Source organism: Myxocyprinus asiaticus, chromosome 34 (genome assembly GCF_019703515.2).
Source record: "Myxocyprinus asiaticus isolate MX2 ecotype Aquarium Trade chromosome 34, UBuf_Myxa_2, whole genome shotgun sequence".
Lineage (NCBI taxonomy): Eukaryota > Metazoa > Chordata > Actinopteri > Cypriniformes > Catostomidae > Myxocyprinus > Myxocyprinus asiaticus.
Genome location: NC_059377.1, coordinates 17650368 through 17676019, shown reverse-complemented (window position 1 = coordinate 17676019; position 25652 = coordinate 17650368). Strand labels below are relative to the sequence as shown.

Genomic DNA, 25652 nt, shown 5'->3' with positions numbered 1-25652 from the left:
TGTATTTATTTATTTTTTAAATAGCCACAATAATGACATATTAAACCCCTTCACCCTGTTGTGGCTTATTTTGCAATAATACCCATACTGTACATAATGAATGTACATAATCCCTCACTTATATAATGCTTAAAGACCCCGTTAAATCAAAATGACATTTTTGCTGCTGTAAACCCAAATCTACTAGCTTTAAGGTCATCTACACTCACTGAGCACTTTATTAGGAACACCTGTACACTTACTTATTCATGCAATTATCTAATTAGCCAATCATGTGGCAGCAGTGCAATGCATAAAATCACGCAGATACGGGTCAGGAGCTTCCGTTAATGTTCACATCAACTATCAGAATGGGGGAATAAATGTGATCTCAGTGATTTCAACCATGGCATGATTGTTGGTGCCAGATGGGCTGGTTTGAGCATTTCTGTAACTGCTGATCGCCTGGGAGAGTTTACTCAGAATGGTACCAAAAACAAAAAACATCCAGTGAGCGGCAGTTCTGCAGACGGTAACGCCATGTTGATGAGAGAGGTCAACAGAGAATGGCCAGAATGGTTCGAGCTGATAGAACGGCTACGGTAAAGTCCCGCCCAAACTGCATTTTACGGTAGGAAATACGTCAACAGACCAAAGAAAACTGTGCTGGTCAAGGTACTTCACACAGACTTTAACGGATCATTAGATATGTACATGAGCATCACAAAATGTATTGCGTTTGTTACTATTATTAATGAAAGTTATTATAAAGTTTTACTCATGAAGGTAATACTAAACAGCCTGCAATACTAACCTCTAGAATATATTACGAAGAACACTCAAAATACTGTGACTAAAGACAATCCATGAAACAAATAATTAAAATAAAAGGCAAATAAGGACACTTTCATAAACTTTAATTTAAGCTTAACTTTAACTGCTATTTAAATACCAACACCAATGCAAGTGCAAGGCAATATGATGGGCAAAACTAAAGTAAAGAACTACTGGTTTCAATCCACCTCCTCAGTCCACAACCTATTCTGAGTCACTTCTGCCATCAGCCCACTCACTCTACTCAACCAGATAAACACAAACATTAGTATCTGATTTATTTTTCACCCTTTCACATGTTTATTAGACACAGTTTCTTCTTAGTTGTAATTTGTTTCATTTGTTTCGTCATTGCTTTTAGGACACAGTTGTCACAGCTCTAGACCAGACGAAAATAAATGGAGTAGCAAGGGAACAAAAAGCAAGATAGCTTCAACAATGGCCTGTAAACAAATGCCCTTATGCGTGAGGAAGAAAATGGCACTAAGCTGTCTCGTATTACATTTCGGTGTGCTTACAGTATAATGGTTTCAGTGGTTTCAATGGTGCTGAGAAATTACATCTTACAAGAGCATCAGGAATACTGCTGTGTTACTAGGGCCACAGATGTAGTGCAGACATGAGAGTCATGTGAGAGTCATTACCTCTTTGGCACTCTTGATCTTCTCCAGGAAGGTGCGGAGCTCCTTGGTCTCTGCGTACAAGGCTCGACATACGGCCTGGTAGTGGTTGGGAGCGTCTGACGGGCTGGGGAGGTGAGACGTGCAAAGCTACAGAGGAGAAAACAGTGAGACATACATCCATCTTTATTGAATGACCCCTAAACTACGTTAGACATTTGTCCCAAGCGACTGAATTCTACATAGCTGTGCTACTTTCATGTCCCTCATATCAATCTACAGTCTCTTTCTTTTTCCATTATAAGATGATTTTAACTCCAATCAATATTTCATATCTATTTATTTATTCAGGTATTTATTTGGCTTCGTGTCAGGATCCTCCTGACTGTACATTATCCCCAAGTCAAAGTGCTGTTTAATTGTGACCACCAGCATAAAATGATATTGTACAATAACAGCTGGACTTTAAGTGGTGATGTTTCTTAATTTGAATGTTGCTTTAAATATGAACAGCATGGCTCCCAGTCATTCCACCGATTTGCCGCATTCACAAGCAAATTGTTTACAGTATACAGCGAATTAGGTATGAATAATCTTTGGCAGCTCAAAGAATTACCCTGTTTGTAAAGAAGTCTCTTTCCTGAAATACTTCAATCTGTTTCGGTGGAGGGAAGTGCATCTTTAGGTCAATGAAAAACATCAATTGCAAAGGATCTGTTTTACAATATGTATCTTCCGACTCTGTCTGTTAAGTTAATCCTTGAAACTTTTATAAAGCCTTTGTTCAAGAAAATCATCTTCTGACTCAATCTGATAGGTTAATCCTTGCATTAGACATATTATGTTTTAGCACATAGCTGAGAGCCAAACCCAAAGCTTGCATGACTGGCAGGTAAAAAAAAAACAAACAAACAGGCAACTTTAGTTAAATGTCACATGTATCCACAATGTACAACTACGCTGACTAACGACACCTCAAACCAGCTTAATGGCATTTTTCCCCACACCTGCCCCTCTGCTCTGCCCTGTTCAGGAATGTCTTACCCAGAGAAGAGTCATTGTCTCTTTGACAAGTTTCACTGAGGAATCACGCTTAACAAGAATACTGACTACGCCGAGGAAAAGCGAATACATCTCATGGGACAAATTTGTTAGATGGTAATCATTACACTGACAAGAGTGAGACAAAAATAATTAGGGGCGCACTGATATATGGCAGATATAGAGCAGTGTTCAGCAGTGACGTCAGTTTGTAGGCGAACCCAACAGGCCAATTCGCCATGGGTTCCCTCTGGATTTTCCTATGGGTTTTTATAATGGAGTTTTTCAACCTTTGAGAAAAATAAGATCTATGTTAAACATTACTTGACCTATACTTGGACGTTTTGTTCTACAATTTAAATTACACACTTTCACACAGCAAACTTGAATTTTGAAGCCGCTGTGTGTTTTTTTTAAAAATAGTATGCAGTTCTATACGGCTTCAAAATTCCCGTTTGAGGTATGACGGTGTGTGATTTATGTTGTTTTGTTTAACACAGACCTTATTTTACTCATAAATCCAATGGCGATTACTCATAAACCCATGGCAAATTCTCTTCCGGGTTTTTGGACTACAACCTGAACAGCTCTATTACTATTTCAAGATGAAAACACACTAAACACGCAAAAAAAAATAAAAATAAAAGTGAATTTAGGCATCATAAAATAATGTACAGCATGAAAAATGTACAACTATTCATCTTGAATGAATGGTCTTTAAGGGGACAGAACTCTTAAAAGGTAATAAGTGCTTTTAAATAGAGCTTTTAACAGGTTATAGTTTTGCCGTAATCTATCCCTTTGAGTCAGCACTAAACACAGAAAAGTTTTAAATCAATATTGTCGGATTAATTGTCCAATCAATATTTAAACAATATTGTCTGTTTAAAATGCAATACTGTCTGATACCAAAAAGTGAAAATCAAAAATGAACAAATATAGGCTGATTATAAATATGGTAATGATATATTGGGCATCCCTAGAAGAAAATGGAATATGGGCAAAACACTTACGGAGAGCAAGACGAAGAGGAAGTTAAAGAAATATTCCAGGAAGTCCTTTACTTTTCCATTCCAAACAAATAGAATTACATAATCAAAGAAATGCAGAGGCACATGCCTCAATGGTACAACACTATCTTCCATTTCTGTCCTCGTTCTCTCTATAGCTGTATAAATGCACACAGTCAGCCAAGAGAAATCTAATGTCACAGTTCATTTCAGTGCTTGACCTGAACACAGAAGGCATGACAGAAAGGGGACATGACAGGACAAGCATTATCTAACCTGCCCTGAAAAGGCCCTTCAGAATACCTCTGGTACTGTGACCCAAACTGACCATTACCAGTTGCTATTTCGTACTGGACCAGATCCGCCTGTTTGCACGTAATAGTTTAAATCTGAAGTGTAAAATTTCTGGTTTACTTATACTTGTTTCCGCATATTAAGCTGGGATGGGAATAAGTATTTTAACACTGATAAAATTATATCAGAAAATATTAAAGCCTACTATCTGTCTACACATAGCCTGGCCATATTCTTTTTTCCCGCAGTTAGTAGTGCTTTATATACTTGCATAATTACAAATATCACTGTAATTCAGAATAACTGAACAAAGAGTTTAAAAGGCCTTTACAGATCTCTGTGGATTGCAGTACTGAAGTGAGCCTGAGGGAATAGTTTAATGAATACCAGCTGAATGAGTATTTCTCAGTAAGTACCACTCACTCTGATCTTCAGAGGAAAGATGACGCCGCAAGGATCGGTAAGAAAGATCTTCCCATGTGTATGCTTTCCAAGAGTCACAAATACTCTCAATTAGTTCTTGATTCTTGAATTCTTGAATATTCATAAAGCTGCTGTAAGTGATATTTGGTGAATACAACACACAAAACCTCCCTACTACCTTATCACTTCAGATGTATCACTACTTACCAATATTATGTCACTGTAGCCTCGAATGTTGGAGACTTCTGCAGGTTCTTCCTCTCCCTCATCCTCCTCTTCGGTAGCCTCGTAGCCCTCGTCAGGACAGGGGTCTGACTCCGTGTCTGCCATGTTGGTCATGAGGTCGATGAGCTGCTCCAGAGGAGGGCTGAGTTCTCTCTCCTCATTCTCCTTTAGTCCATAATCCAGAGCCTTATAAATCATTATACCCAGAGACTCGATAATCTGGAACACACAAGATCACATTCACATTCATAATGCGTTCAATATATACACTGATGTAATTAAAAATCAGCAGATATATTCTTTCAAAATTTACAGTCTTTCTCTTCCGGAAAAACAAACCAAAAATACTGATGACTCATGTTGCACTACACAAATCTTTGTCCAATCAAATGCTCTCTGGAATGAGAACGTTCCTTCTTATGACCAACCAGCAAGTAGCAAATCATGTTTCATGGATGCAACTAAACCCAACTGGCTATTTTTCATTATGGTCTGGCCAAACTTCCTTATTTAACAGAAAATATGGCAACATGGGACAGAAAATTGCACGTGCCGAATGATTTCACAGGTCTTAAATGAGCAACCATAAATCAGTAGCAAGATCAACACGTGCTGTGATATAAACCTCAACGATTTATAACCGACCATCACTTATAAAAGGCATTAGAGGCTCTCTAGCTCAAGAGACTAACTGACTCAATAACCTCTTGGATAAGCCTCATTATGGTCTTATGACTCTCAGAGGCCTGCACAGTTTAATGGTGAGGGATTTCAGATATGACAAATGCTGGATCTTTGGTACAATGATCACTTTGCTCTTCCATTGAGAGATTTTAGCAGATTACATTACACCCAGCTCAATTAAATAAATAAATAACCTTCCGGTAGAGAGTACTGGTTACCAGTGTGAAGGTGTAATCATTTAAGAAATCTTGTACGCCATCTTCAATTAAAATATTAATTAAGTACCAAAGTGTAGATGTTGGATATATATTTGAAAACATATCCATTTGCTGAAGGGCTTTTATTGTAGGTATTTGATGGGTATGTAATATGTTTAATGTGTTATATCATAGTCTTATTGCTATTTTTTATGTTTTACGTTTTATGTGGCACATCGTATTTTTATTGAGTTACATATTGTATAATAATTGAAATTACATTATTATTTACTGCTCTTATTTGTTTAACATCCCAAGACCCAAGTGTGTCTACTGTGTGCATTTTCCATTTCTCTTATACCTAATAACATAAAAAAATAATAATAATAAAAAATTAAAATAAAAATAAAAATCTAGGGCAAATTTTTCAAATTTTTTCCTAAAAATGTATGCCCACATATGGTGGACAGTGGGACTAAGTTGTTAAATTTTAAATAAAACTAAGTTATAGAAAGTCAGATTTTTTTTATCAAATTGTTTGTTTCCAGGAGTGTTGGTTATTCATGTTTTTGAAACGTTACAGACATTACATCAGAAATTAGCATAATTAATTCTGATTCAAAGTAAAGGCCAGCATTATCCAATCACTGCTAACCATGTTACAATAAAAATTTTGCATGAAAAATTCTGAATCCAAGTACTGATTTCCACTGTCCCAGTGCCAAACATGTTGAGTTGTCTAAACATCATCTGCAGCCTGAAACTGAACTTTTGATAGGAAGTTTGGATTGAATGCAATTAGCTCCACAGAGAACTATATTAGAGCTCCTTTGCTCCCTATTTAGTGAATGACTTAACCTCCAGTGTGCTATGGTCTCAGAAAAGTTTGAGCCTTATTTTCATCCTAACTCCATATAAACCCTCTGAAAGCAACATTTTTCAGCTTTTGGATGAACCCATTGATTCTCAATGTGATAATGCACAATAAATATGGATGCATTTACTAATGTTAATGAATAGAACCGTATTGTACAGTGATAAAACATTTTTTTAACAAAATTTATTTTAAAATGAAGCTAAATGACCCACAGATGTGTTAATGTTGAAAGTTATTCAAAATAACTAACATGTTCTTTCAACCTTTGAGAGAATAATGTCCCAAAATCCACATATGTGGACATCGTGTTTTTGTACCAGTTCAATTTAATCATGTCAAATATAAGTTCAGGCCACAAGACTATTTCAAGAGCAGAAGTACTCATGAGCCAACTCTGAAAATCGTGCAGGGAAACCTGCAGCTCAGGCACAGATCAGGAGACTGACATGATCCAACAGCCAACGAGCAATCAATTATACCACTCTAATACAACTGAGCTGTGAGAACAGTTTATGTACAGTAGGTAAATGATATAATGCAGTTACTAAAAGAGCTGTAACTTTTTTCATGCAAAGTATAGCAAACAACTCAAGAATTTAGGTGTGTTCAATACACAACACGAAAGAAAACCAAAACAAAAAAAAAAAAACAACAAAAAAAAATTTAATATTATTTATATATATATATATATATATATTGTATACCTTTGTTTTCTGTACAATAAAAGATCAACTAAAATGTAAACTTTAACAATATAATACAATTAGTAGTTTAATATCAAGCTATAAATATAACAGAGGTGTGATTGTCGGGAATGAGTAATAAAGGTCTTGAGCTTGCATGTTAGAGGACTGCATTTTAGAGTAAAATTGCAACTGTATATCAGTGGATACATTTAAGGAACCAAGGCCTATTTAATTTTGTAATTTGACAAACCTGACCAGCTTCAAGCAGGTAAAGAGACTTTTCAAAAGGCAAACTGTTTATCCTATTTCTATGATGCAGACACATAGAAGCAGAAGTGAGAGGAGGCATTGGGGAAGAAAGAATTGCACAGGGAGCTCATCAGAAAGAGTAAACCGCTATAGGTCACAATTATTTTTCAATGAGAGGGGCAAGCGGAAGTGGCACCCCATGGTGCTTAAGGGAATGTTGCCTCCCAAGGCGACGGTCTACATCACCTTTACCAGGATCTGCCTCTGGTTATAAGAAACACCTTATCAGCATGAAGATAAAATCTAGTTGAATTACTGTTACGTAATGATGTGCCCAAACAGGTGAGGCTTCGCCAATGGACACCACATATCCTAATAATTTTACTCAATGAGTACTCGGTACCTTCCCCCAATGCTCAACAAACTGAGACTCATCCAAGCAGCTCATCTCTATATAAATATTGACATATTTCCAGGAGTGGGTTGGCTGTAGTTCATACCTGCTAACAACATGTTGTCCGAGTTCCAGATATTAATCGTCTTTATGAGGAAAATAAATATCATAAGTGTCCAGCTCTTATGTAATCTAATCCTCCATGTAATACACCACACCAGAGTTCCGCTAAATGATTCAGACCTAAAGCACCAACAACAAGATTGAAAGAGCCCTAAACAGTGTGCATCAGTTATGTAGCAATGAATTAATTCTACAAGACTTGCTTTTCGTTGTTTAAAAACACTTCACCACTAGGTCTACGAACAAGCTTCTTTCATGCACGGATGTCAAAAATGTCATGTTACATCATGTTTCTTCCTCGCTTTCATGTGTAAATAATGTAAAACAGTCCTGCCCACTTATAGCTGTGCAAATATATCTACTGCAATATAAACAGTGTAGCAACATCTCTACCACATTTCGTTGTACAGTATACATCGTCACACTGTCCAGCCTTATTCACTACTTACCCAAGTTTTTTTTTTTTTTTAATGGCCTTTTGGCTTTTTAATGGGATAGGGAAAGTACAGAGGTGACAGGAAACGAGAGGGAGAAGAGTAGGAATGGGATTGGGAAAGGACCTCATGAGCCGGGACTCGAACTCTGGTCACCTGCGATGCATCAGCACCACGTCATGAGCGCAGCCCGCTAGGCTACGGCTCTGACACCCGAGTGACTTTGTAAGTTATTGCCTAAGTGTGGCTGTTACGGATGAATGTAAATGTATGACATAGATGAAAGTAAACCTTCACAATTAGTCTTTCATTGATATGATTTCCTTTTATTCCAAGTTTTCCAGGTGTGGTCAACACTGACGACGCATCAGAGAACCACCTCAATTTAATGGTGCTCAAGTTGATGCACATCTGGGAGAAACAGTCAGCAAAGCTTTTACATAACATTACGTAACAAAAGGACAGTGTGTCATGATGACAAGAAGTCTTTCTCAAAAGGAGGAGGAGGTGTTATGATGATGCAGATGCAGTAACAGCTCATTGTGTGGTTCATCATATGCTAAATAATAAAGTGGTTGTTTGGCACATGGCAATAACTAATAGCCCCTAAAGCTAAAATGTAATTTTTTTTTTTTACACCAGCTGGCTGTGCTGAATACATGCAGGCACAACAGTGGCACAACAATAATGCCTGTTTGTTTTGAACTGAAGCCCACATGAGCAGCACTGGCTCATGGCAAACCAGAAACCAAAAGACCTCCATGGAGAAACTATAAGCACTACAAACTCCTAGCTCTCAGCAACTGTCAGTAAGTTTACATGCACTTTAAAGTTTGATTCAGTCGGACTATAACAATTATTCCCCTTTTTTTTTTAAATGTAGGGCTCTATTTTCATAAGCACGCAAAGTGCAGCGCTACATGCAAAGACTGTGTACTATGTCTCATCCAATTTTTGTGAGCGCTATTTCTAAGCACAATTTCCGTTCCACTGCAAAGCACAACTGCCCATGGATAGGCGTCTCTGCGCTATCTGTGGGTGTTTACATGCAAACTGTGGGTGTATTGTATGTTAATGAAGTGGCGCAAAGCGCAATTTGCTATTTTCCTGAGAAATAGGTCATAGTGCAAAGACATTTCAATACCACGTCTGTTTTCTGCGCAAAGTCCAAAGTCAGTTCCTGCATTTGCAGATTGGAGATTCCACCAGCAGTTGGTAATAAAGTTCATGTCTGAATTCTGAAAGTACAGAACATCAAATAATGTCCCCGACAATCACTGTTGAAGCCATTTGTTGAAACAAAAATTTTTTAGATTTGTGTTAAACTTTCTAGAGGTCATGGTTTATTGATTCAATTATTATTATTATTATTATGTTTATATTTAAAATTGTATTTATGATCTAATTTTTATTGGTATTTTTGCTCCCATTGTCATAAAGTGATTAAGTCACTGCAAAAGGGGTCGGTGGAAGAAGTAGGAGTAAAATTTTTGCATTTGATGTGATTTTTTTTTTTTGACCACTCCTTATTTTGATTATATTTTCATTTTGTTTAAAGTTTAATTTGAATTTAGAAATATTTTGGGGGTTAATTATTTAGTGTTTCAATAAATTAATACAAATTTTCAAAATCAAAATCGACTGGTAGAAGTGCGTTCCGATACAATCACTGTTAATACTAGCCATGATTTGTGTGTCAGTAGATGAAAATGAATAATGACACTTACATTCTCTATAATTTAACCGAGCATAAATTCATATCCTGAACCACATTTTCCATGCGTATTAAAGGAGCACGTCACATACAACAATGACGCAGTAAATGCACAAAATAATGTAAGTCCATATTTCTATTCTTCTAATTCATTGTATACAGTCCATTTATACTTCCAACTCTATGAATGTTCCATCTTTGTTTATATCGCTGGTGCTTGAGGGAATGAACTATATAATAGGACGCAGATGCTGCAATAACCGGAGAAGAACCTACAAATTAAATTGAACTTGACCTAGCCCATTAGTGCACTGTGCGCATGATTTCGCCAAACACACTTGTGCCTAGACTTATCCTTGCATGAAAATACCAAAACTTAATGGCCATTCCCATTGACTTTGCGCTTATGACTTATGGCATAGTGCTGCACTTAGTGCTGGCGCTCTTAAAATAGGACCTGTAAATGCTTTAGTCCGACTGAAATCACACCAGTCCCATTTTTGCGAAATTGGAATAATAGACTTAGATCATGTAGATTAGACTCTAGCTTGGCTTCATCCATAATACGTTGATTGGATAGCAACTGGCATCCATGTTGTGTGCATTGACAAATAACATGGACATGAAGGGAAAGTGTATATCTTAGATGCTGTAACTGTTCACCAAAAGTGTTTTTTGTTTTTCTTTTTTAAATCACCTTTTAATTTTTTGCCATTTAATTAAACAGTCCTGTGTGTGACAAATTTTTAAAAGTACAAATATTCCATGAATAATAAATATTTAGAAAAATGTTTAAAATATTTTTAATGAAGTATAGCATGTCACACAGCAATACACTGTGCAGTCACAGCTTGACATATCTCAACTACCCAAATAACATGGCATTTGAATATGGTAATCTTTCAGTACCATGGTATACTTTTAAGTGCCATGATATTACCATCTGCTACCATCATTGTACCATGCTACTGCCATGCAAATTTTTTGTAAAGGAACATTTTAAGATCTTCATTATTCAAATCGTTTATGATGGAATCCAATAAAAATAGCATTCATTTACAAAATCTGAATGTGCCCAGTTGTGCCAGTGTATTTGCAGCTGAAACACTTTTTCTGAAGCAGTACAAGTTTGGGCGATTCAAGGCGCTGTACACTTGTGTACATACAATCTGGATCAGGCGGAGAGTGTGACTATGAGAGAACACGGAGTTCCTGCAGACGTCCAAAAAATGTGGAAGAACACGGGACTCTTCTCTGCAGTCTTCTCTCCAGGCTTGTGACTCGGAAGGAATGAGAGAAAGAAGGATAAAGAGAGAGAGAGAGCAAGAAAGAGAGAGAGAGTGAGATCAGTGAGGGAGGAGGGAAAGAGGCCTGTCCATGCGGAACCAAACTGACAGGACAGAGCGAAAACATCCAGGCACTCTTTTTCTGACACACAAAAACTGAGCTGTGTCTGGTAAACAGCACAAAGATTTGAGCCCCGTGACAAATGATTTGCAAAATTTGTCAACTTTAAAGGGATAGTTCACCCAAAAATGGCAATAATGTCATTCTTTATTCACCATCATGTCGTTCCAAACTTGTATGACTTTTTACATGAAACACAACAACAAAGATAAAAGAGCAAATCTGGCTTAACCAGCAACCCCTCATATCTAGGCCACAAACCCCTGCCTCAGTTTTGTTTTCACTCAAACCCACTTTGGAGTGATATTTCATTTGTCCATTCTGACAGAAAGAGGCAGTTGCTTTCCTCCATTCTGAGCAATCTGTGTCTCAAGCTATGTAAAACAATGAAGACACAAGTTTCTGTTTCCTCAGCCCAGTTCACATGACATCATTGCTCCAAGGCAATCTTTCTATTAAAGCTTTTCTCAAGGCTTGATTTTGAGGATAAACGACATTCATAACCCTAAAAAATCCTAAATTCGTTTTTCTTGAATGTGTCAGTCTTGGTTCACGAGAAAATTTTGAACATCCACCTTTAAAATGCTTGAGGCACTATTAGCTAGTTCCTATGAATTGCCTCTGCTCATTCACAGAGTGTTAGATGTGAAATGTAGCCACACTAGGCTATAAGCATTCCAAATGACACCATATGGACACAGAAATTATGATGATAATAGATTATAAATAAATAACTAGATGGGTAAAGTTTGATGTTGACTTGACGATGGATGGATGGATGGATGTTATTTTTAATGGTCTGCTGTGCTAAAAGATCAGTTAGAAAAGATATAGCAACACGAGTCAGAATAGTCTGTAGGTCTGTGCCGAGTTTGGTGGATATAGCTTAAAACCCTAGGAGGAGTTACAATTAATAATTTTGGTCTTGGCTGAGACCAACAAAAAAAAAACTTAATTTTCCCACAATACTGCAGCCTCAATCACTTTTCACTTTCATTCATTTTCATCTTTATTCTATACATGAATATTCTGCCTAACATCTCCATTAGTGTTCCTCGGACAAAAGAAAGTCATATAGGTTTTGAATAACATGAGGGTGAGTAATTGATGACATAATCTTCATTTTTGGGTGAACTATCCCTTTAATCCAGTACTGTTCCTGTTTAGAAACTGTTTACGAACTGTTTAGAACCACTAGTGAATCTATCAGACCAGTGAGTTACTGTGAAGAGTGACAGACCACAAAGAAGAGCTATTTTGGTCCATTTAGCCAAACCAGCTTTTAAAAACCTAGGTCAGATGGTTATTTACATCTTTTGTACACACAGTCTTTACAACATCATCTGTGAGAAAATCAAGACACCTAATAGCAAACAACATTCTGACCTGAATTCAAACAGTAACAAGGCTATCTGTAAGACACAAAGTTGAGTACAGCTCTGCTTCTTCTATTGAGTTAACATGCCATTGCCTTGACACAGATGTGGGCAACAGTCAGCTGTCCACTGAAGCATCAGCATGTGGCTCCGCACACCTCACAATACACACACACACAAGCACATGATGCGTGAATAAATGTGTGCACAATCACATACATAAGAGGCAATGTGTGCCTGTAACCTCCTGGCAACATGCAAACAAACAGTATCTGGAAAATTCCAAATGGCTTCTTCTTGATCATACAACAATCATTATTAGGGGGATGTCAGCTGTGCCAAATAATCAAAATCAGACCTAAAGCATAATCAATTATACGGCTTGTATTGAGTCAAATCACATTATGTAGAAGTAGGGAAGGCTTACAGGTTAGTTAGCATTTACATTACACTGACCCTATTTGGACCAACTTTAAATTAGTGTTTGCCAGATCAAGTAGAGTCAAGATGAGACAGGCTTTTCGTCACTGTTCATTCACACCACTTTTGTTTATGCACCAGAGTTTCAACATGCTAATAATCAGAGTGCAAATTAGGAAGGTATAAAGGTCAAGAAAATCACAAATCTACAGTTTTCAGAAAGACCAGAGCTGTGTCCCAAATGACGCCCTATTTACCGTGCACCTGCAGAATGCCAACTACAGTATGAATTTTCAAAGAGTACTACCATCTCAATTTAAAAAAAAAAATTTTCTTTTTTTTTTTTTTTTACTAAGCGGACACATTCACCGTTTTTCAGCTGTCGGAAGTGCCATTTCAAACACATGCAACGTGCTGCTGCTAGCTTTAGCGCTTAAGCCAACCTCTGTCCAAAATGTATATCTCAAATAGCGCACATATTCATACAGCGTGGGGTGATGGTAAAGAATTATACTAACATTTGTACAACCTAGTCTCATAGAATTAACATTACTATAACTTCATTTTTGCAAACTGAGTTTTACGTGCTGCTTTCTACGTTTTGCTGTAGTTCCCTGGTGAAATGACCACTAGAGGCGCTACAATAACTGTGTGTTTTATCCATTTTCACAATTCACGGGTACTATGGCTGTGAAGTGTTATAAACACTTATTTTTGGGGGCCTGGGTAGCTCAGTGGTAAAAGATGCTGGCTACCACCCCTGGAGTTCGCTAGTTCACTAGTTTGAATCCCAGGGCATGCTGAGTGACTCCAGCCCGGTCTGCTAAGCAACCAAATTGGCCCGGTTGCTAGGAAGGGTAGAGTCACATGGGGTAACCTCTTCGGGGTCGCTATAATTTGGTTCGTTCTCGGTGGGGCGCATGGTGAGTTGAGCGTGGATGCTGCGGTGGATGGCGTGAAGCCTTCACACACGCTATGTCTCCGTGGCAACGTGCTCAACAAGCCACGTGATAAGATGCATGGGTTGATGGTCTCAGACGCGGAGGCAGCTGGGATTCATCCTCTGCCACCCGGATTGAGGCGAATCACTACGTGACCACGAGGACTTAAAAAGCGCACTGGGAATTGGGCATTTCAAATTGGGTGAAAAAGGGGAAAAAAATCAAAACAAATAAATAAAAAAAATAAAAAAATAAACACGTATTTTTTTCACTGTATTACTCACACCCTGCTAGGTTATGATATTGAAACACTATGCAAATCTAATGCATCATTTGAAAAACAATAAATTTTAACGCTTGTATTACAGACCTACATTCTCACACTTATTCCAAAGCGATTAACTTGCACCGTAGCTCATCTGACAGAGTGTTGGATTTGGACTCAGAGACCGAGCCTCGATGCCAGCCAAGGATGCTTGAAGTGAAAATGAAGTGAAAGTGTCATAGAAGCAGCACGAAATGGTGTGGTTGCTTCAGTAAATGTGATTTTCATGTTGAATTTGCTTTTAAAACACTGTCGGTTAAGTTTAGGTGTTGATTAAGGGTAAGGATGTCTGTTTTGTTCACCTCTCAATAACGTACACTACCGTTCAAAAGTTTGGGGTCACACGCTGGACATTTCACTGGGAAACTGCAGCCAGATGTGTAATGAAACAGGTAATTTTGGTTTGCAAAAATATTGCCATTCTCACGTAAATGTCATGAGATCAGGCTGCATATGTAAGATGCTGTCTTCACTGAAGGTTTTGCTAGTTGCCACATTCACCATTACTTACTATGGTTTTGTCAGGCCTGCATCATGGCCAGGTAACCCCACCCCTACTGCTACGTAGGGAAAGGTTTGTGCCAAAATGTTAAAATATATTCATAGTTTTAAGGCACTTAGTAGCACGCAAACAAGCTTTATATTCTGCTTTGTCTTCTGAGTTATGTCTGTCAAATAATCAGTAGGCTTGTTACATTTGGTCAGAGAGAAGTTCTGGTCAGAAAGTCAAGCAAACATTTTTCTGCTATTATTTGCTTAGATTTTAGATTTTCCTGCCCCTAACCAGCCATTACAAAAAAAAAAACACTGTTTTAGATTGCTTTAAAAAGTCATCTGACGGTCTTTTCCGATCTAGTTGGCAGAGGTGGGTTGTAACGTGCATTTACTTTATTACATTTACTTGAGTAACTTTTTGGAAAAAATTTACTTTTATGAGTATGTTTAATTGTGGGTCCTTTTTACTCTTACTCAAAGTAAATTTCTAATGAAAAAAATGTACTTTTACTTCGTTACAATGGGCGATGTTCCTGTCATTACATTACTGGTTTTAATTCAATGAGTGTTATTAAATGCATAAATTATTAAGAGTCTTTTTGAATGGGACTTTTACGACAGCAGAACTTACAGCCGCGCTTTGTCACTTGAGCCGAATTCATCACTGCAGCTGCAGCAAGCACTCAAAACAAACACTTTCTTTCGACATGCAATGCCTTCATTTTACACAAAGACAAGCGGATATTTCAAGATTAAAATTACAGCTCCAACTTAAAGCACGTTGCGGTAAGTTTTGCCGATTTTGTGATAACATGTGCTTGTCTGTGTTTTCATGGTCATTTTCAGGGTGATTCTTTATCTATGGGCTCTTAGGACCTCAGTTTATAAGTATACATTATTATATCAGTGCTGCAATACATCTGTGTTTGTATCCATGTAAACTTCCGCGTTAAGAGTAAATGCCTTTTGCTCTGCCCATAAACGTGCAGACAGCATTTCTACGTTTGACAGACACAGCGCATATTTCTAATGGACAGCAGAGAACAAGCTTTGAACTTAAATAAGCCTAACACACTTCCAAACACAGAGATAAGGCGCAGTTTACCCTTAGTGTACAGAACTAATGATCTAAATTCTTTTGACGAAATACTGTAACTAAACTAAGAATCCATGCTGTCAGGTAGCAACAGTAGGCATTAAGAAAGCATGATCTTGCTTTATTTTATTCAGCATTATATATAATTGGGCCTGTGGAACATTGTTCACATTTTTTCACCATAATAATTACTAGAAAAGTTTCCAAACTTTTCTTTTAATTGACAGATTCATCTAAATCTGACAAGCGTCCATAAAGTGATAGTTTAGCCATAAATTTATATTCTGTAATTATTTTCCCACCTTCATGTTGTTCCAAACCCGTGTGACTTTCTGTATTTTGTGGAACCCAAAAAACATTAGACAGAATATTAGAGACTGACAGTCTCAGTCACCATTCCCTTTTAAAATATGGAGGAAAAAAACACGAAGTGAAAGTAAATGGTGACTAAGGGTAACATTCTGTCTAACATCACCTTGATTGTGGTGTCATATGGTTTGGAACATGATGGTGAATGATGACAGAATTTTCAATATAATAATAGTAATTATAATTATTATAATAATAATAATAATAATTTTTATTATGTAACATGTTAAATGTGTATTATGTAATGTAATATTGGGGAGTAAACGTCTATTATGTTCTATGTGGAAGTAACTAGTTACTCACTACTTCAGTACTCTTTCAATTGGATACTCACGTTTACTCAAGTAATTATTAGCATGAGTACTTTTACTTCTACTTAAGTCTTTTTTTTTTTTTTTTTTTTTTTTTAAGTAATTGTACTTTTACTTGAGTAATGTGTTTGGCTACTCTACCCACTTCTGCTAGTTGGGCAGTGCTTGGCCAAAAAAAAAAAAAGCAGTAAAATTGACCAGACTTTATGCCGATAGTCAAAAGTCTGGCTCTGCGAGAGCGAGACTAATCATTCAAAATAACTTTCCATTCCAAAGAGACATTAAAAGTTATTCATTCACCTGGTGGATTTCCAACAGTCTGAACAACATTTTTGTCCGTTGTTGGATGGGAATTTTGGAAACCTTGACATAATAAAGTGATTAGAGATGATTGGGATTTGATTGATATCAAATGAATTTACTCACACATAAACTAGCCTATATAAACACACGGTAAATCTCTGTTAATTTCATTTTACCCAGCTCGATCTCAGCAAATATTCCCATCTGAACATCTAAATCTGAGCTGTCTGTATTGGCCTGACAATTTCCGCAAGATGAGAGAGATCAGTGAGGGTGAAGGGATACAGGTCTGCTCATGTGGAACTGAGCTGACAGGAGGGAATGAAAACATCCTGGTGTTTCCTTTTTTTCTTGTGCTCATCCACTGAAGAGAAAAAGGAACACAGCAGCACTATGACGAAGAATATGAATGCCAAAATATTTCTTTGCCAAAAGAAAACTGAGCTCCTAACCTGTATAATTAGGCTACAAAGCCCTGCCTCACAGTTTTATTATCGGTCAATCTCACTTTAGAGTAATATTTCATTCCCACTTTCCACACTGACAGAAAGATGCAGTTGCTTTCCTTTATTCCAAGCTCTATCTGTGTCTCACTCTATGCAAAACAATGTACACACAAGCTACTGTTCTCATAGCTCTTCTTATATGACATCATTGCTCCAAGGCAAATCCTGAGTTTTGTTCACCATTTTCCAGCATCATATGTAGATGAGCCACTTGAGATGACCAAAACAATGGCATTTTTATTTTTATTTTTAAACAACCTCCTTATGTACAATTGAGAGCATAAGTTTGCACTCCCCTTGCAGAAACTGCAAGATGTTCATCTTTTTTTTAAATATAAGAGGGGGAGCATTTTCTACTCCCTTGTAAAAGCTGATAAACCCATTTATTTTGCTATAAACTTACCTATGCATGATTATATGCGGTTACATTTTAATATTTGCAATGACTTGAGCAATGTTCTTTTCCCCAATTTAGGGTCCCGACCCACCAATTGAGAACCACTGAACCGTATGAATAAAACCTGTATTGGGGCAATTGAGGACTGGCAACATTCGGACTAAAGTACAGCCATTTACTCAGCTTTAGACTGGCACAGAAATAAATAGCTAAAAGCAACAGAATGGAAGAGAAAGACTTTGAGAGAATGAGAGTGAATGAAAGAGAGTAAATGAATGGTTAGATAATGATTTGGGCTAAATCCAAATCCTTACAGCAAGGTGGACATTTGTTTCCCTCAGACGAACACTGTGAGAATGACTCAGCGGAAAGAGAGGAAACACTAGCACATGTCATCCAAAGATCCTTCTTACTGTCTCACCTCAACAATTTAACCTTACTTTAACATCTGAGGTGAAAATTAAACGAAAATACCTTCTTGGTATGTTCAGAAACATCAGAGAAAAAGCAGTCACAGCATATTTCATCCTTTATCTAACATGATTTTTTTGTTACAGAGTTTCACCATGCTATAACTACATCTCTCCCTTTCTTTGTCCTCTTCAATTACATTTTTTTAAAACTTAGAACACATCTACAGGCCTGATCAAACAAACAGTCTAAACATACATTCACATGGTTCTAATCCCTCTCAGCATGACAGAGAGAAAACATCAAAGAGCGCAAGACGCTGCAGTTGTGCCTCACTCGACTCCTGGTGAGCTCAAAGCAGCAGACTCAATCAAACAGACAATCTATATAAGGGGCCAGGAGAGAAATAGGTTTTCTGAAACCTAAAACCATTAGTCTCACTCTGTTGTTCACAGACCTTGACATCCTCTGGGAAAGGATGTGGTAACTTTATGAGGTTGACTCTTGGCCAAAACAACACAAAACTCTTCAACTCGTCTCAATCAAAGCCAGTCAACAGTTACATTAACCTCTCTGTGAGAGGAGCCAAAGAAGCAACAGGTTAGGGCTCATGGGTCTTGTGGTTTTTAGGGATATCTAAATGCCAAGCATAGCCCTTCAATAAGGTATTTAAAAGATATTCATAAAACAAATGTTTTATTTTAAATAGGCTTTTATTGCACAAAATCATCATAGTACTCACAAAAAAACAGAGACCTACACATTATGCATGATCGGGAACATTAATTATCATATGTCCCATAATTTATTTAATGCTGAAGGTTGTGAAATATATATATATATATATATATATATATATATATATATATATATATATATATATATATATATAAAATTGAAGTCAGAAGTCTACATACACTTAGGTTAAAGTCAAAAAAATTTAACCACTCCACATATTTCAAGTCGTTTAGGACATCTCCTTTGTGCATGACACGAGTAATTTTTCCCAACAATTGTTTAGAGACAGATTGTTCCACTTTTAATTGACTATATCACAATTCCAGTGGGTCAGAAGTTTACATACACTAAGTTATCTGTGCCTTTAAGCAGCTTGGAAAATTCCAGAAAATGATGTCAAGCCTTTAGACAATTAGCCAATTAGCTGCTGATAGGAGGTGTACTGAATTGGAGTTGTACCTGTGGATGTATTTTAAGGCCTACCTTCAAACTCAGTGCCTCTTTGCTTAACATCATGGGAAAATCAATAGAAATCAGCCAAGACCTCAGAAAACAAATTGTGGACCTCCAAAAGTCTGGTTCATCCTTGGGAGCAATTTCCAAATGCCTGAAGGTACCACGTTCATCTGTCTCAGGAAGGAGACGCATTCTGTCTCCTAGAGATGAACATAGTTTGGTGCGAAAAGTGCAAATCAATCCCAGAACAACAGCAAAGGACCTTGTGAAGATGCTGGAGGAAACAGGTAGACAAGTATCTATATCCACAGAAAACGAGTCCTATATCGACATAACCTGAAAGGCTGCTCCAGCAAGGAAGAAGCCACTGCTCTAAAACCGCAAAAAATGCAGACTACAGTTTGCAAGTGCACATGGGGACAAAGATCTTACTTTTTGGAGAAATGTCCTCTAGTCTGAAGAAACAAAATCTGAACTGTTTGGCCATAATTATCATTGTTATGTTTGGAGGAAAAAGGGTGAGGCTTGCAAGCCAAACAACATCATCCCAACCGTGAAGCATAGGGGTGGCAGCATCATGTTGTGGGGGTGCTTTGCTGCAGGAGGGACTGGTACACTTCACAAAATAGATGGCATCACGAGGAAGGAAAATTATGTGGATATTTTGAAGCAAAATTTAAAGTTAAAGCAAAATTTAGGAAGTTAAAGCTTGGTCGCAAATGGGTCTTCCAAATGGACAATGACCCCAAGCATACCTCCAAAGTTGTGGCAAAATGGCTTAAGGACAACAAAGTCATGGTATTGGAGTGGCCATTACAAAAATTTGTGGGCAGAACTGAAAAAGTGTGTGCGAGCAAGGAGGCCTACAAACCTGACTCAGTTACACCAGTTCTGTCTGGAGGAATGGGCCAAAATACCAGCAACTTATTGTGAGAAGCTTGTGGAAGGCTACCCAAAATATTTGACCCAAGTTAAAGAATTTAAAGGCAATGCTATCAAATACTAACAAAGTGTATGTAAACTTCTGACCCACTGGGAATGTGATGAAAGAAATAAAAGCTGAAATGAATAATTCTCTCTACTATTATTCTGACATTTCACATTCTTAAAATAAAGTAGTGATCCTAATTGACCTAAGAGGGAATGTTTTCTATGATTAAAAATCTGCCTTTAGACGCATATGAACTTAAGTGACATCCCATTCTTAATCCATAGGGTTTAATATGACGTCGGCCCATCCTTTGTAGCTGTAACAGCTTCAACTCTTCTGGGAAGGCTTTCCACAAGGTTTAGGAGTGTGTTTATGGGAATTTTTGACCATTCTTCCAGAAGCGCATTTGTGAGGTCGGACACTGATGTTGGACGAGAAGGCCTGGCTCGCAGTCTTCGCTCTAATTCATCCCAAAGGTGCTCTATCGGGTTGAGGTCAGGACTCTGTGCAGGCCAGTCAAGTTCTTCCACACCAAACTCGCTCATCCATGTCTTTATGGACCTTGCTTTGTGCACTGGTGCGCAGTCATGTTGGAACTGGAAGGGGCCATCCCCAAACTGTTCCCACAAAGTTGGGAGCATGGAATTGTCCAAAATCTCTTGGTATGCTGAAGCATTCAGAGTTCCTTTCACTGGAACTAAGGGGCCAAGCCCAGCTCCTGAAAAACAACCCCACACCATAATCCCCCCTCCACCAAACTTCACAGTTGGCACAATGCAGTCAGACAAGTACCGTTCTCCTGGCAACCGCCAAACCCAGACTCGTCCATCAGATTGCCAGATGGAGAAGCGTGATTCGTCACTCCAGAGAACGCGTCTCCACTGCTCTAGAGTCCAGTGGCGGCATGCTTTACACCACTGCATCCGATGCTTTGCATTGCACTTGGTGATGTATGGCTTGGATGCAGCTGCTCGGCCATGGAAACCCATTCCTTGAAGCTCTCTACGCACTGTTCTTGAGCTAATCTGAAGGCCACATGAACTTTGGAGGTCTGTAGCGATTGACTCTGCAGAAAGTTGGAGACCTCTGCGCACTATGTGCCTCAGCATTCGCTGACCCCGCTCTGTCATTTTACGTGGCCTACCACTTCGTGGCTGAGTTGCTGTCATTCCCAATCGCTTCCACTTTGTTATAATACCACTGACAGTTGACTGTGGAATATTTAGTAGCGAGAAAATTTCACAACTGGACTTGTTGCACAGGTGGCATCCTATCACAGTACCACGCTGGAATTCACTGAGCTCCTGAGAGCGGCCCATTCTTTCACAAATGTTTGTAGAAGCAGTCTGCATGCCTAGGTGCTTCATTTTATACACCTGTGGCCATGGAAGTGATTGGAACACCTGAATTCAATTATTTGGATGGGTGAGCGAATACTTTTGGCAATATAGTGTATATATATATACACAGTGCATCCGGAAAGTATTTACAGCACTTCACTTTTTCCACATTTTGTTATGTTACAGCCTTATTCCAAAATGGATTAAATTCATTATTTTCCTCAAAATTCTACAAACAATACCCCATAATGACAACATGAAAGAAATTTGTTTGAAATCTTTGCAAATTTATTAAAAATAAAAAATGAAAAAAAAAAAAAAAAAATCACATGTACATAAGCATTCACAGCCTTTGCTCAATGATTTGTTGAAGCACCTTTGGCACCAATTACAGCCTCAAGTCTTTTTGAGTATGATGCTACAAGCTTGGCACACCTATTTTTGGGCAGTTTCTCCCATTCTTCTTTGCAGGACCTCTCAAGCTCCATCAGGTTGGATGGGGAGCGTCGGTGCACAGCCATTTTCAGATATCTCCAGAGATGTTGAATCGGGTTCAAGTCTGGGCTCTGGCTGGGCCACTCAAGGACATTCACAGAGTTGTCCCGGAGCCACTCCTTTGTTATCTTGGCTGCGTGCTTAGGGTCGTTGTCCTGTTGGAAGATGAACCGTCGCCCCAGTCTGAGGCCCAGAGCGCTCTGGAGCAGGTTTTCATCAAGGATGTCTCTGTACATTGCTGCATTCATCTTTCCCTCAATCCTGACAAGTCTCCCAGTTCCTGCTTCTGAAAAACATCCCCACAGCATGATGCTGCCACCACCATGCAGTGGTGCACTGTAGGGATGGTATTGGCCAGGTGATGAGCGGTGCCTGATTTCCTCCAGACATGACGCTTGCCATTCAGGCCAAAGAGTTCAATCTTTGTTTCTCATGTTCTGAGAGTCCTTCAGGTGCCTTTTGGCAAACTCCAGGCAGGCTGTCATGTGCCTTTTACTGAGGAGTAACCAGCCCATCTGGCACCAACAATCATGCCACGGTACAAATCATTGAGATCAAATTTTTTCCCCAATTCTGATGCTTGACGTGAACATAAACTAAACTCCTGAGCCGTATCTGCCTGATTTTATGCACTGCACTGCTGCCACATGATTGGCTGATTAGATAATCACATGGATGATTGTTGGTGCCAGATGGGCTGGTTTGAGTATTTCTGTAACTGCTGATCTCCTGGGATTTTCACACACAACAGTCTCTAGAATTTACTCCGAATGGTGCCAAAAACAAAAAACATCCAGTGAGTGGCAGTTTTGTGGACAGAAACGCCTTGTTCATGAGAGAGGTCAACAGAGAATGGCCAGACTGGTTCGAACTGACAAAGTCTACGGTAACTCAGATAATTGCTCTGTACACTTGTGGTAAGAAGAAAATAATCTCAGAATGCTATTCTGAGATACGGGTTTGCGCTGTTTTGGCAGCACGAGGGGGACCTACACAATATTAGGCAGGTGGTTTTAATGTTGTGGCTGATCGGTGTATATACTGTTTATTAAACCTCAGATTAATGGGTTTTCAGCTGTCTTCCTTTTCTTCTGCTTTCTATCTTGTTTCTGAACAACAATCTAAATCAAGCAATTATATGATTTGGTGACTAAAAACAGCCAATTGGCTCCTTAATGTTTCAGTTAAGGAGCCAATGGCTCCCAAGTCATTTTTTAGTCTGGAGTAGTGTACTATACTATACCATAATAGCTATACAGGTTGGCTGGGTTCCAAAATCAACTGGGTAAATGCAAAATGGACCCACTCTAAAGTTGATCGCAAAGAGAGACAGATGTTTTGAGTTTTTTTTAAATACTTTGATATTTAAAATATTATTTTTAATAGAATTTCATAAGTGTTTAAAGCCTTGTAAGGAAGTCATGTAAAAGTTAAATATGCATAGACTTCTTAAGGTTTATGAAGCACACTAATATACCTATGACAAAAGTATGACAATTTGTACGACAATTAATCTTCATAATCTTGAGAGCCCTAAAACATACAATAATTGTCTTAATCGCAATTATTTGTTTGACAGTTAATCATCAGACAAATTTCATAATAGTGACAGCCCTATAACCAGATATGAGTACAAAATTGCGTACATCGAATAAGCCAGTAAGAACGCTGGTAAAGGTTTTTACACTCAATGTGAAATTGAGGTATAGGTATTGAATGCAACTCTACTGCTCCTTTTAATACAGAGGTTTTTTAACATTACAGTAACACAAGAATGCATTTTAAGTACCATATGTACAACGGGACCACATGCTTGTAATGCATTGCTCAAGCCTTAGCATCTCCATTTGTATACTTTCATAAGAGTATGTTTCAGGCCTCAAAGTTCCATTTGAGAGCCAAAATGAGATGTGTGGAAGTGGTGTGATTGTGACGAGCAGCGGTGTGTCAATGCTGCAAGACAGACACTCACTCATAGTTCAGTGAACAGGCAGCGCTCGACTCTGCTATGAGGGTGAGGTCTTAAACATGCATACTGTCATATCACATGATCCCTGAGAAAGGGAGTTGCAGTCATGCAGAACAGAATACACACACACACACGCACACCCTGCCTCATTACAGGCCTCAGACAAGGTAGAGTCTATGATGAGGAGAACGCCCTGATCTACTCCATTGGGGATGCCACAGTGTGAGTTTTTGACGGTTAGATTACCATCTGAGAAAAAATTAAAATGGCGGTTAACCGGTTTTATGATTATTTTCCAAAAAAAATTATAATGCAACAGCACTGAAGCAACAACTGAACGTCTAAGTGGATGTATTTCTGGGGGATATATACAATGCTAAGGACAGCCCTAAAATAAGAAAACTAAAATAAAAAATTAATAGGAGGTATATAATTAGAGATGCTCCAATCTAGGGCATGACACTGCTTATGTGCATCCCAAGCTCAGTGATGTGCTTCAGAGTAACCAGAGTGCTTCAAAAGTACGTAACTGTAAGATTATTGTGGGTGCGCAACATGTAGCATAGTTCAAGGCATCCAACAGTTTTTACTGCATCAGTTTATTAAAGCAATCCGTTGTCTGTCAAACACCACAAAATAAAGAATCGGTAACAGACTCTATAAAAATACTCTGCACAACCTTACAAGTAAACTTTGCACTATGCATAATAACGGGAACATTGCTTACAGCAGGCGATTTAACGTCCGATCATGACTAAAATTGACATTTATTGTTGAATGCGGTGAATTTGTAATTTATAATGAGGATGATTTAAGACGCAACTTTTCCAAGTTTACTCGATTTTATTAACTACACGCAATGCACCACGCGCTGTCAACATGCTTAAACATTACAAAAAGTGGCATCTTTAATTCATCACTTTAAAATCACCACAGCTAAAAATATTAAACTTACTAGTTTGTTGCTAGACGACTAGTGGAGCATCCTGTTCCATTTGCAGAATGTGTATCTTTCTATGACTTCTGTCTGCTTGTTTTACATCCGTCGTCTTCAGTCAGTCATTTAAATGCTCCCAAACAGCTGCTTCTTTTGGTGGATATGAGTCTGGTAGATCAAATTCCTCTGTTATATTCTGGAATTTGTGTGTTTAAGCTTCAGTTTCATGTGAATTGAAAGTTCACGTTCAGTCCGCGACACCTAGCTAAGCACCACACGGTCACCGTCCATAACCATAGCAACAGCTCCAGTACCCACACAGGCACAAGAGTTTTCACATGTAAGCTTAAAAAATCGTACAAAAAATTATTTTAAATTATGTATTTATGCATTATAATATTTTTTTCACGTGTAAATAAAGCATTTCACGGTTTTTAACCATGGATTCAAAATTCTTACTGTTAAATTAACCGTGATATTTTTAATCGCGGTTAACAGTAAAACCGTATAAATCGCAGCATCCCTAGTGTTCACATCAAATAAAACAGCAAGCAGGAAGCAAAATTAACACTTGCCAAATACAAGTATAATCGGCTAGTAAGCAAACAGTTATTTGCCGGTTGGCTAGTACATTTATGAGAAACA

The 25652-nt window shown here is 38.1% G+C and overlaps 1 protein-coding gene across 3 annotated transcripts in view; it reads right to left on the bottom strand.

The window, feature by feature from the left end:
* Window positions 1–25652, bottom strand: part of LOC127424822 (protein spire homolog 1) — a 60627-nt gene that overhangs the window by 24199 nt on the left and 10776 nt on the right. For all 3 annotated transcript variants that reach the window (XM_051670269.1, XM_051670271.1, XM_051670270.1), the window contains exons 3-4: window positions 4409–4645; window positions 1458–1583 (exon numbers count right to left, since the gene is read on the bottom strand). In XM_051670269.1, the coding sequence (XP_051526229.1) occupies window positions 1458–1583; window positions 4409–4645 (363 nt within the window). The remainder of the gene's footprint in view (window positions 1–1457; window positions 1584–4408; window positions 4646–25652) is intronic.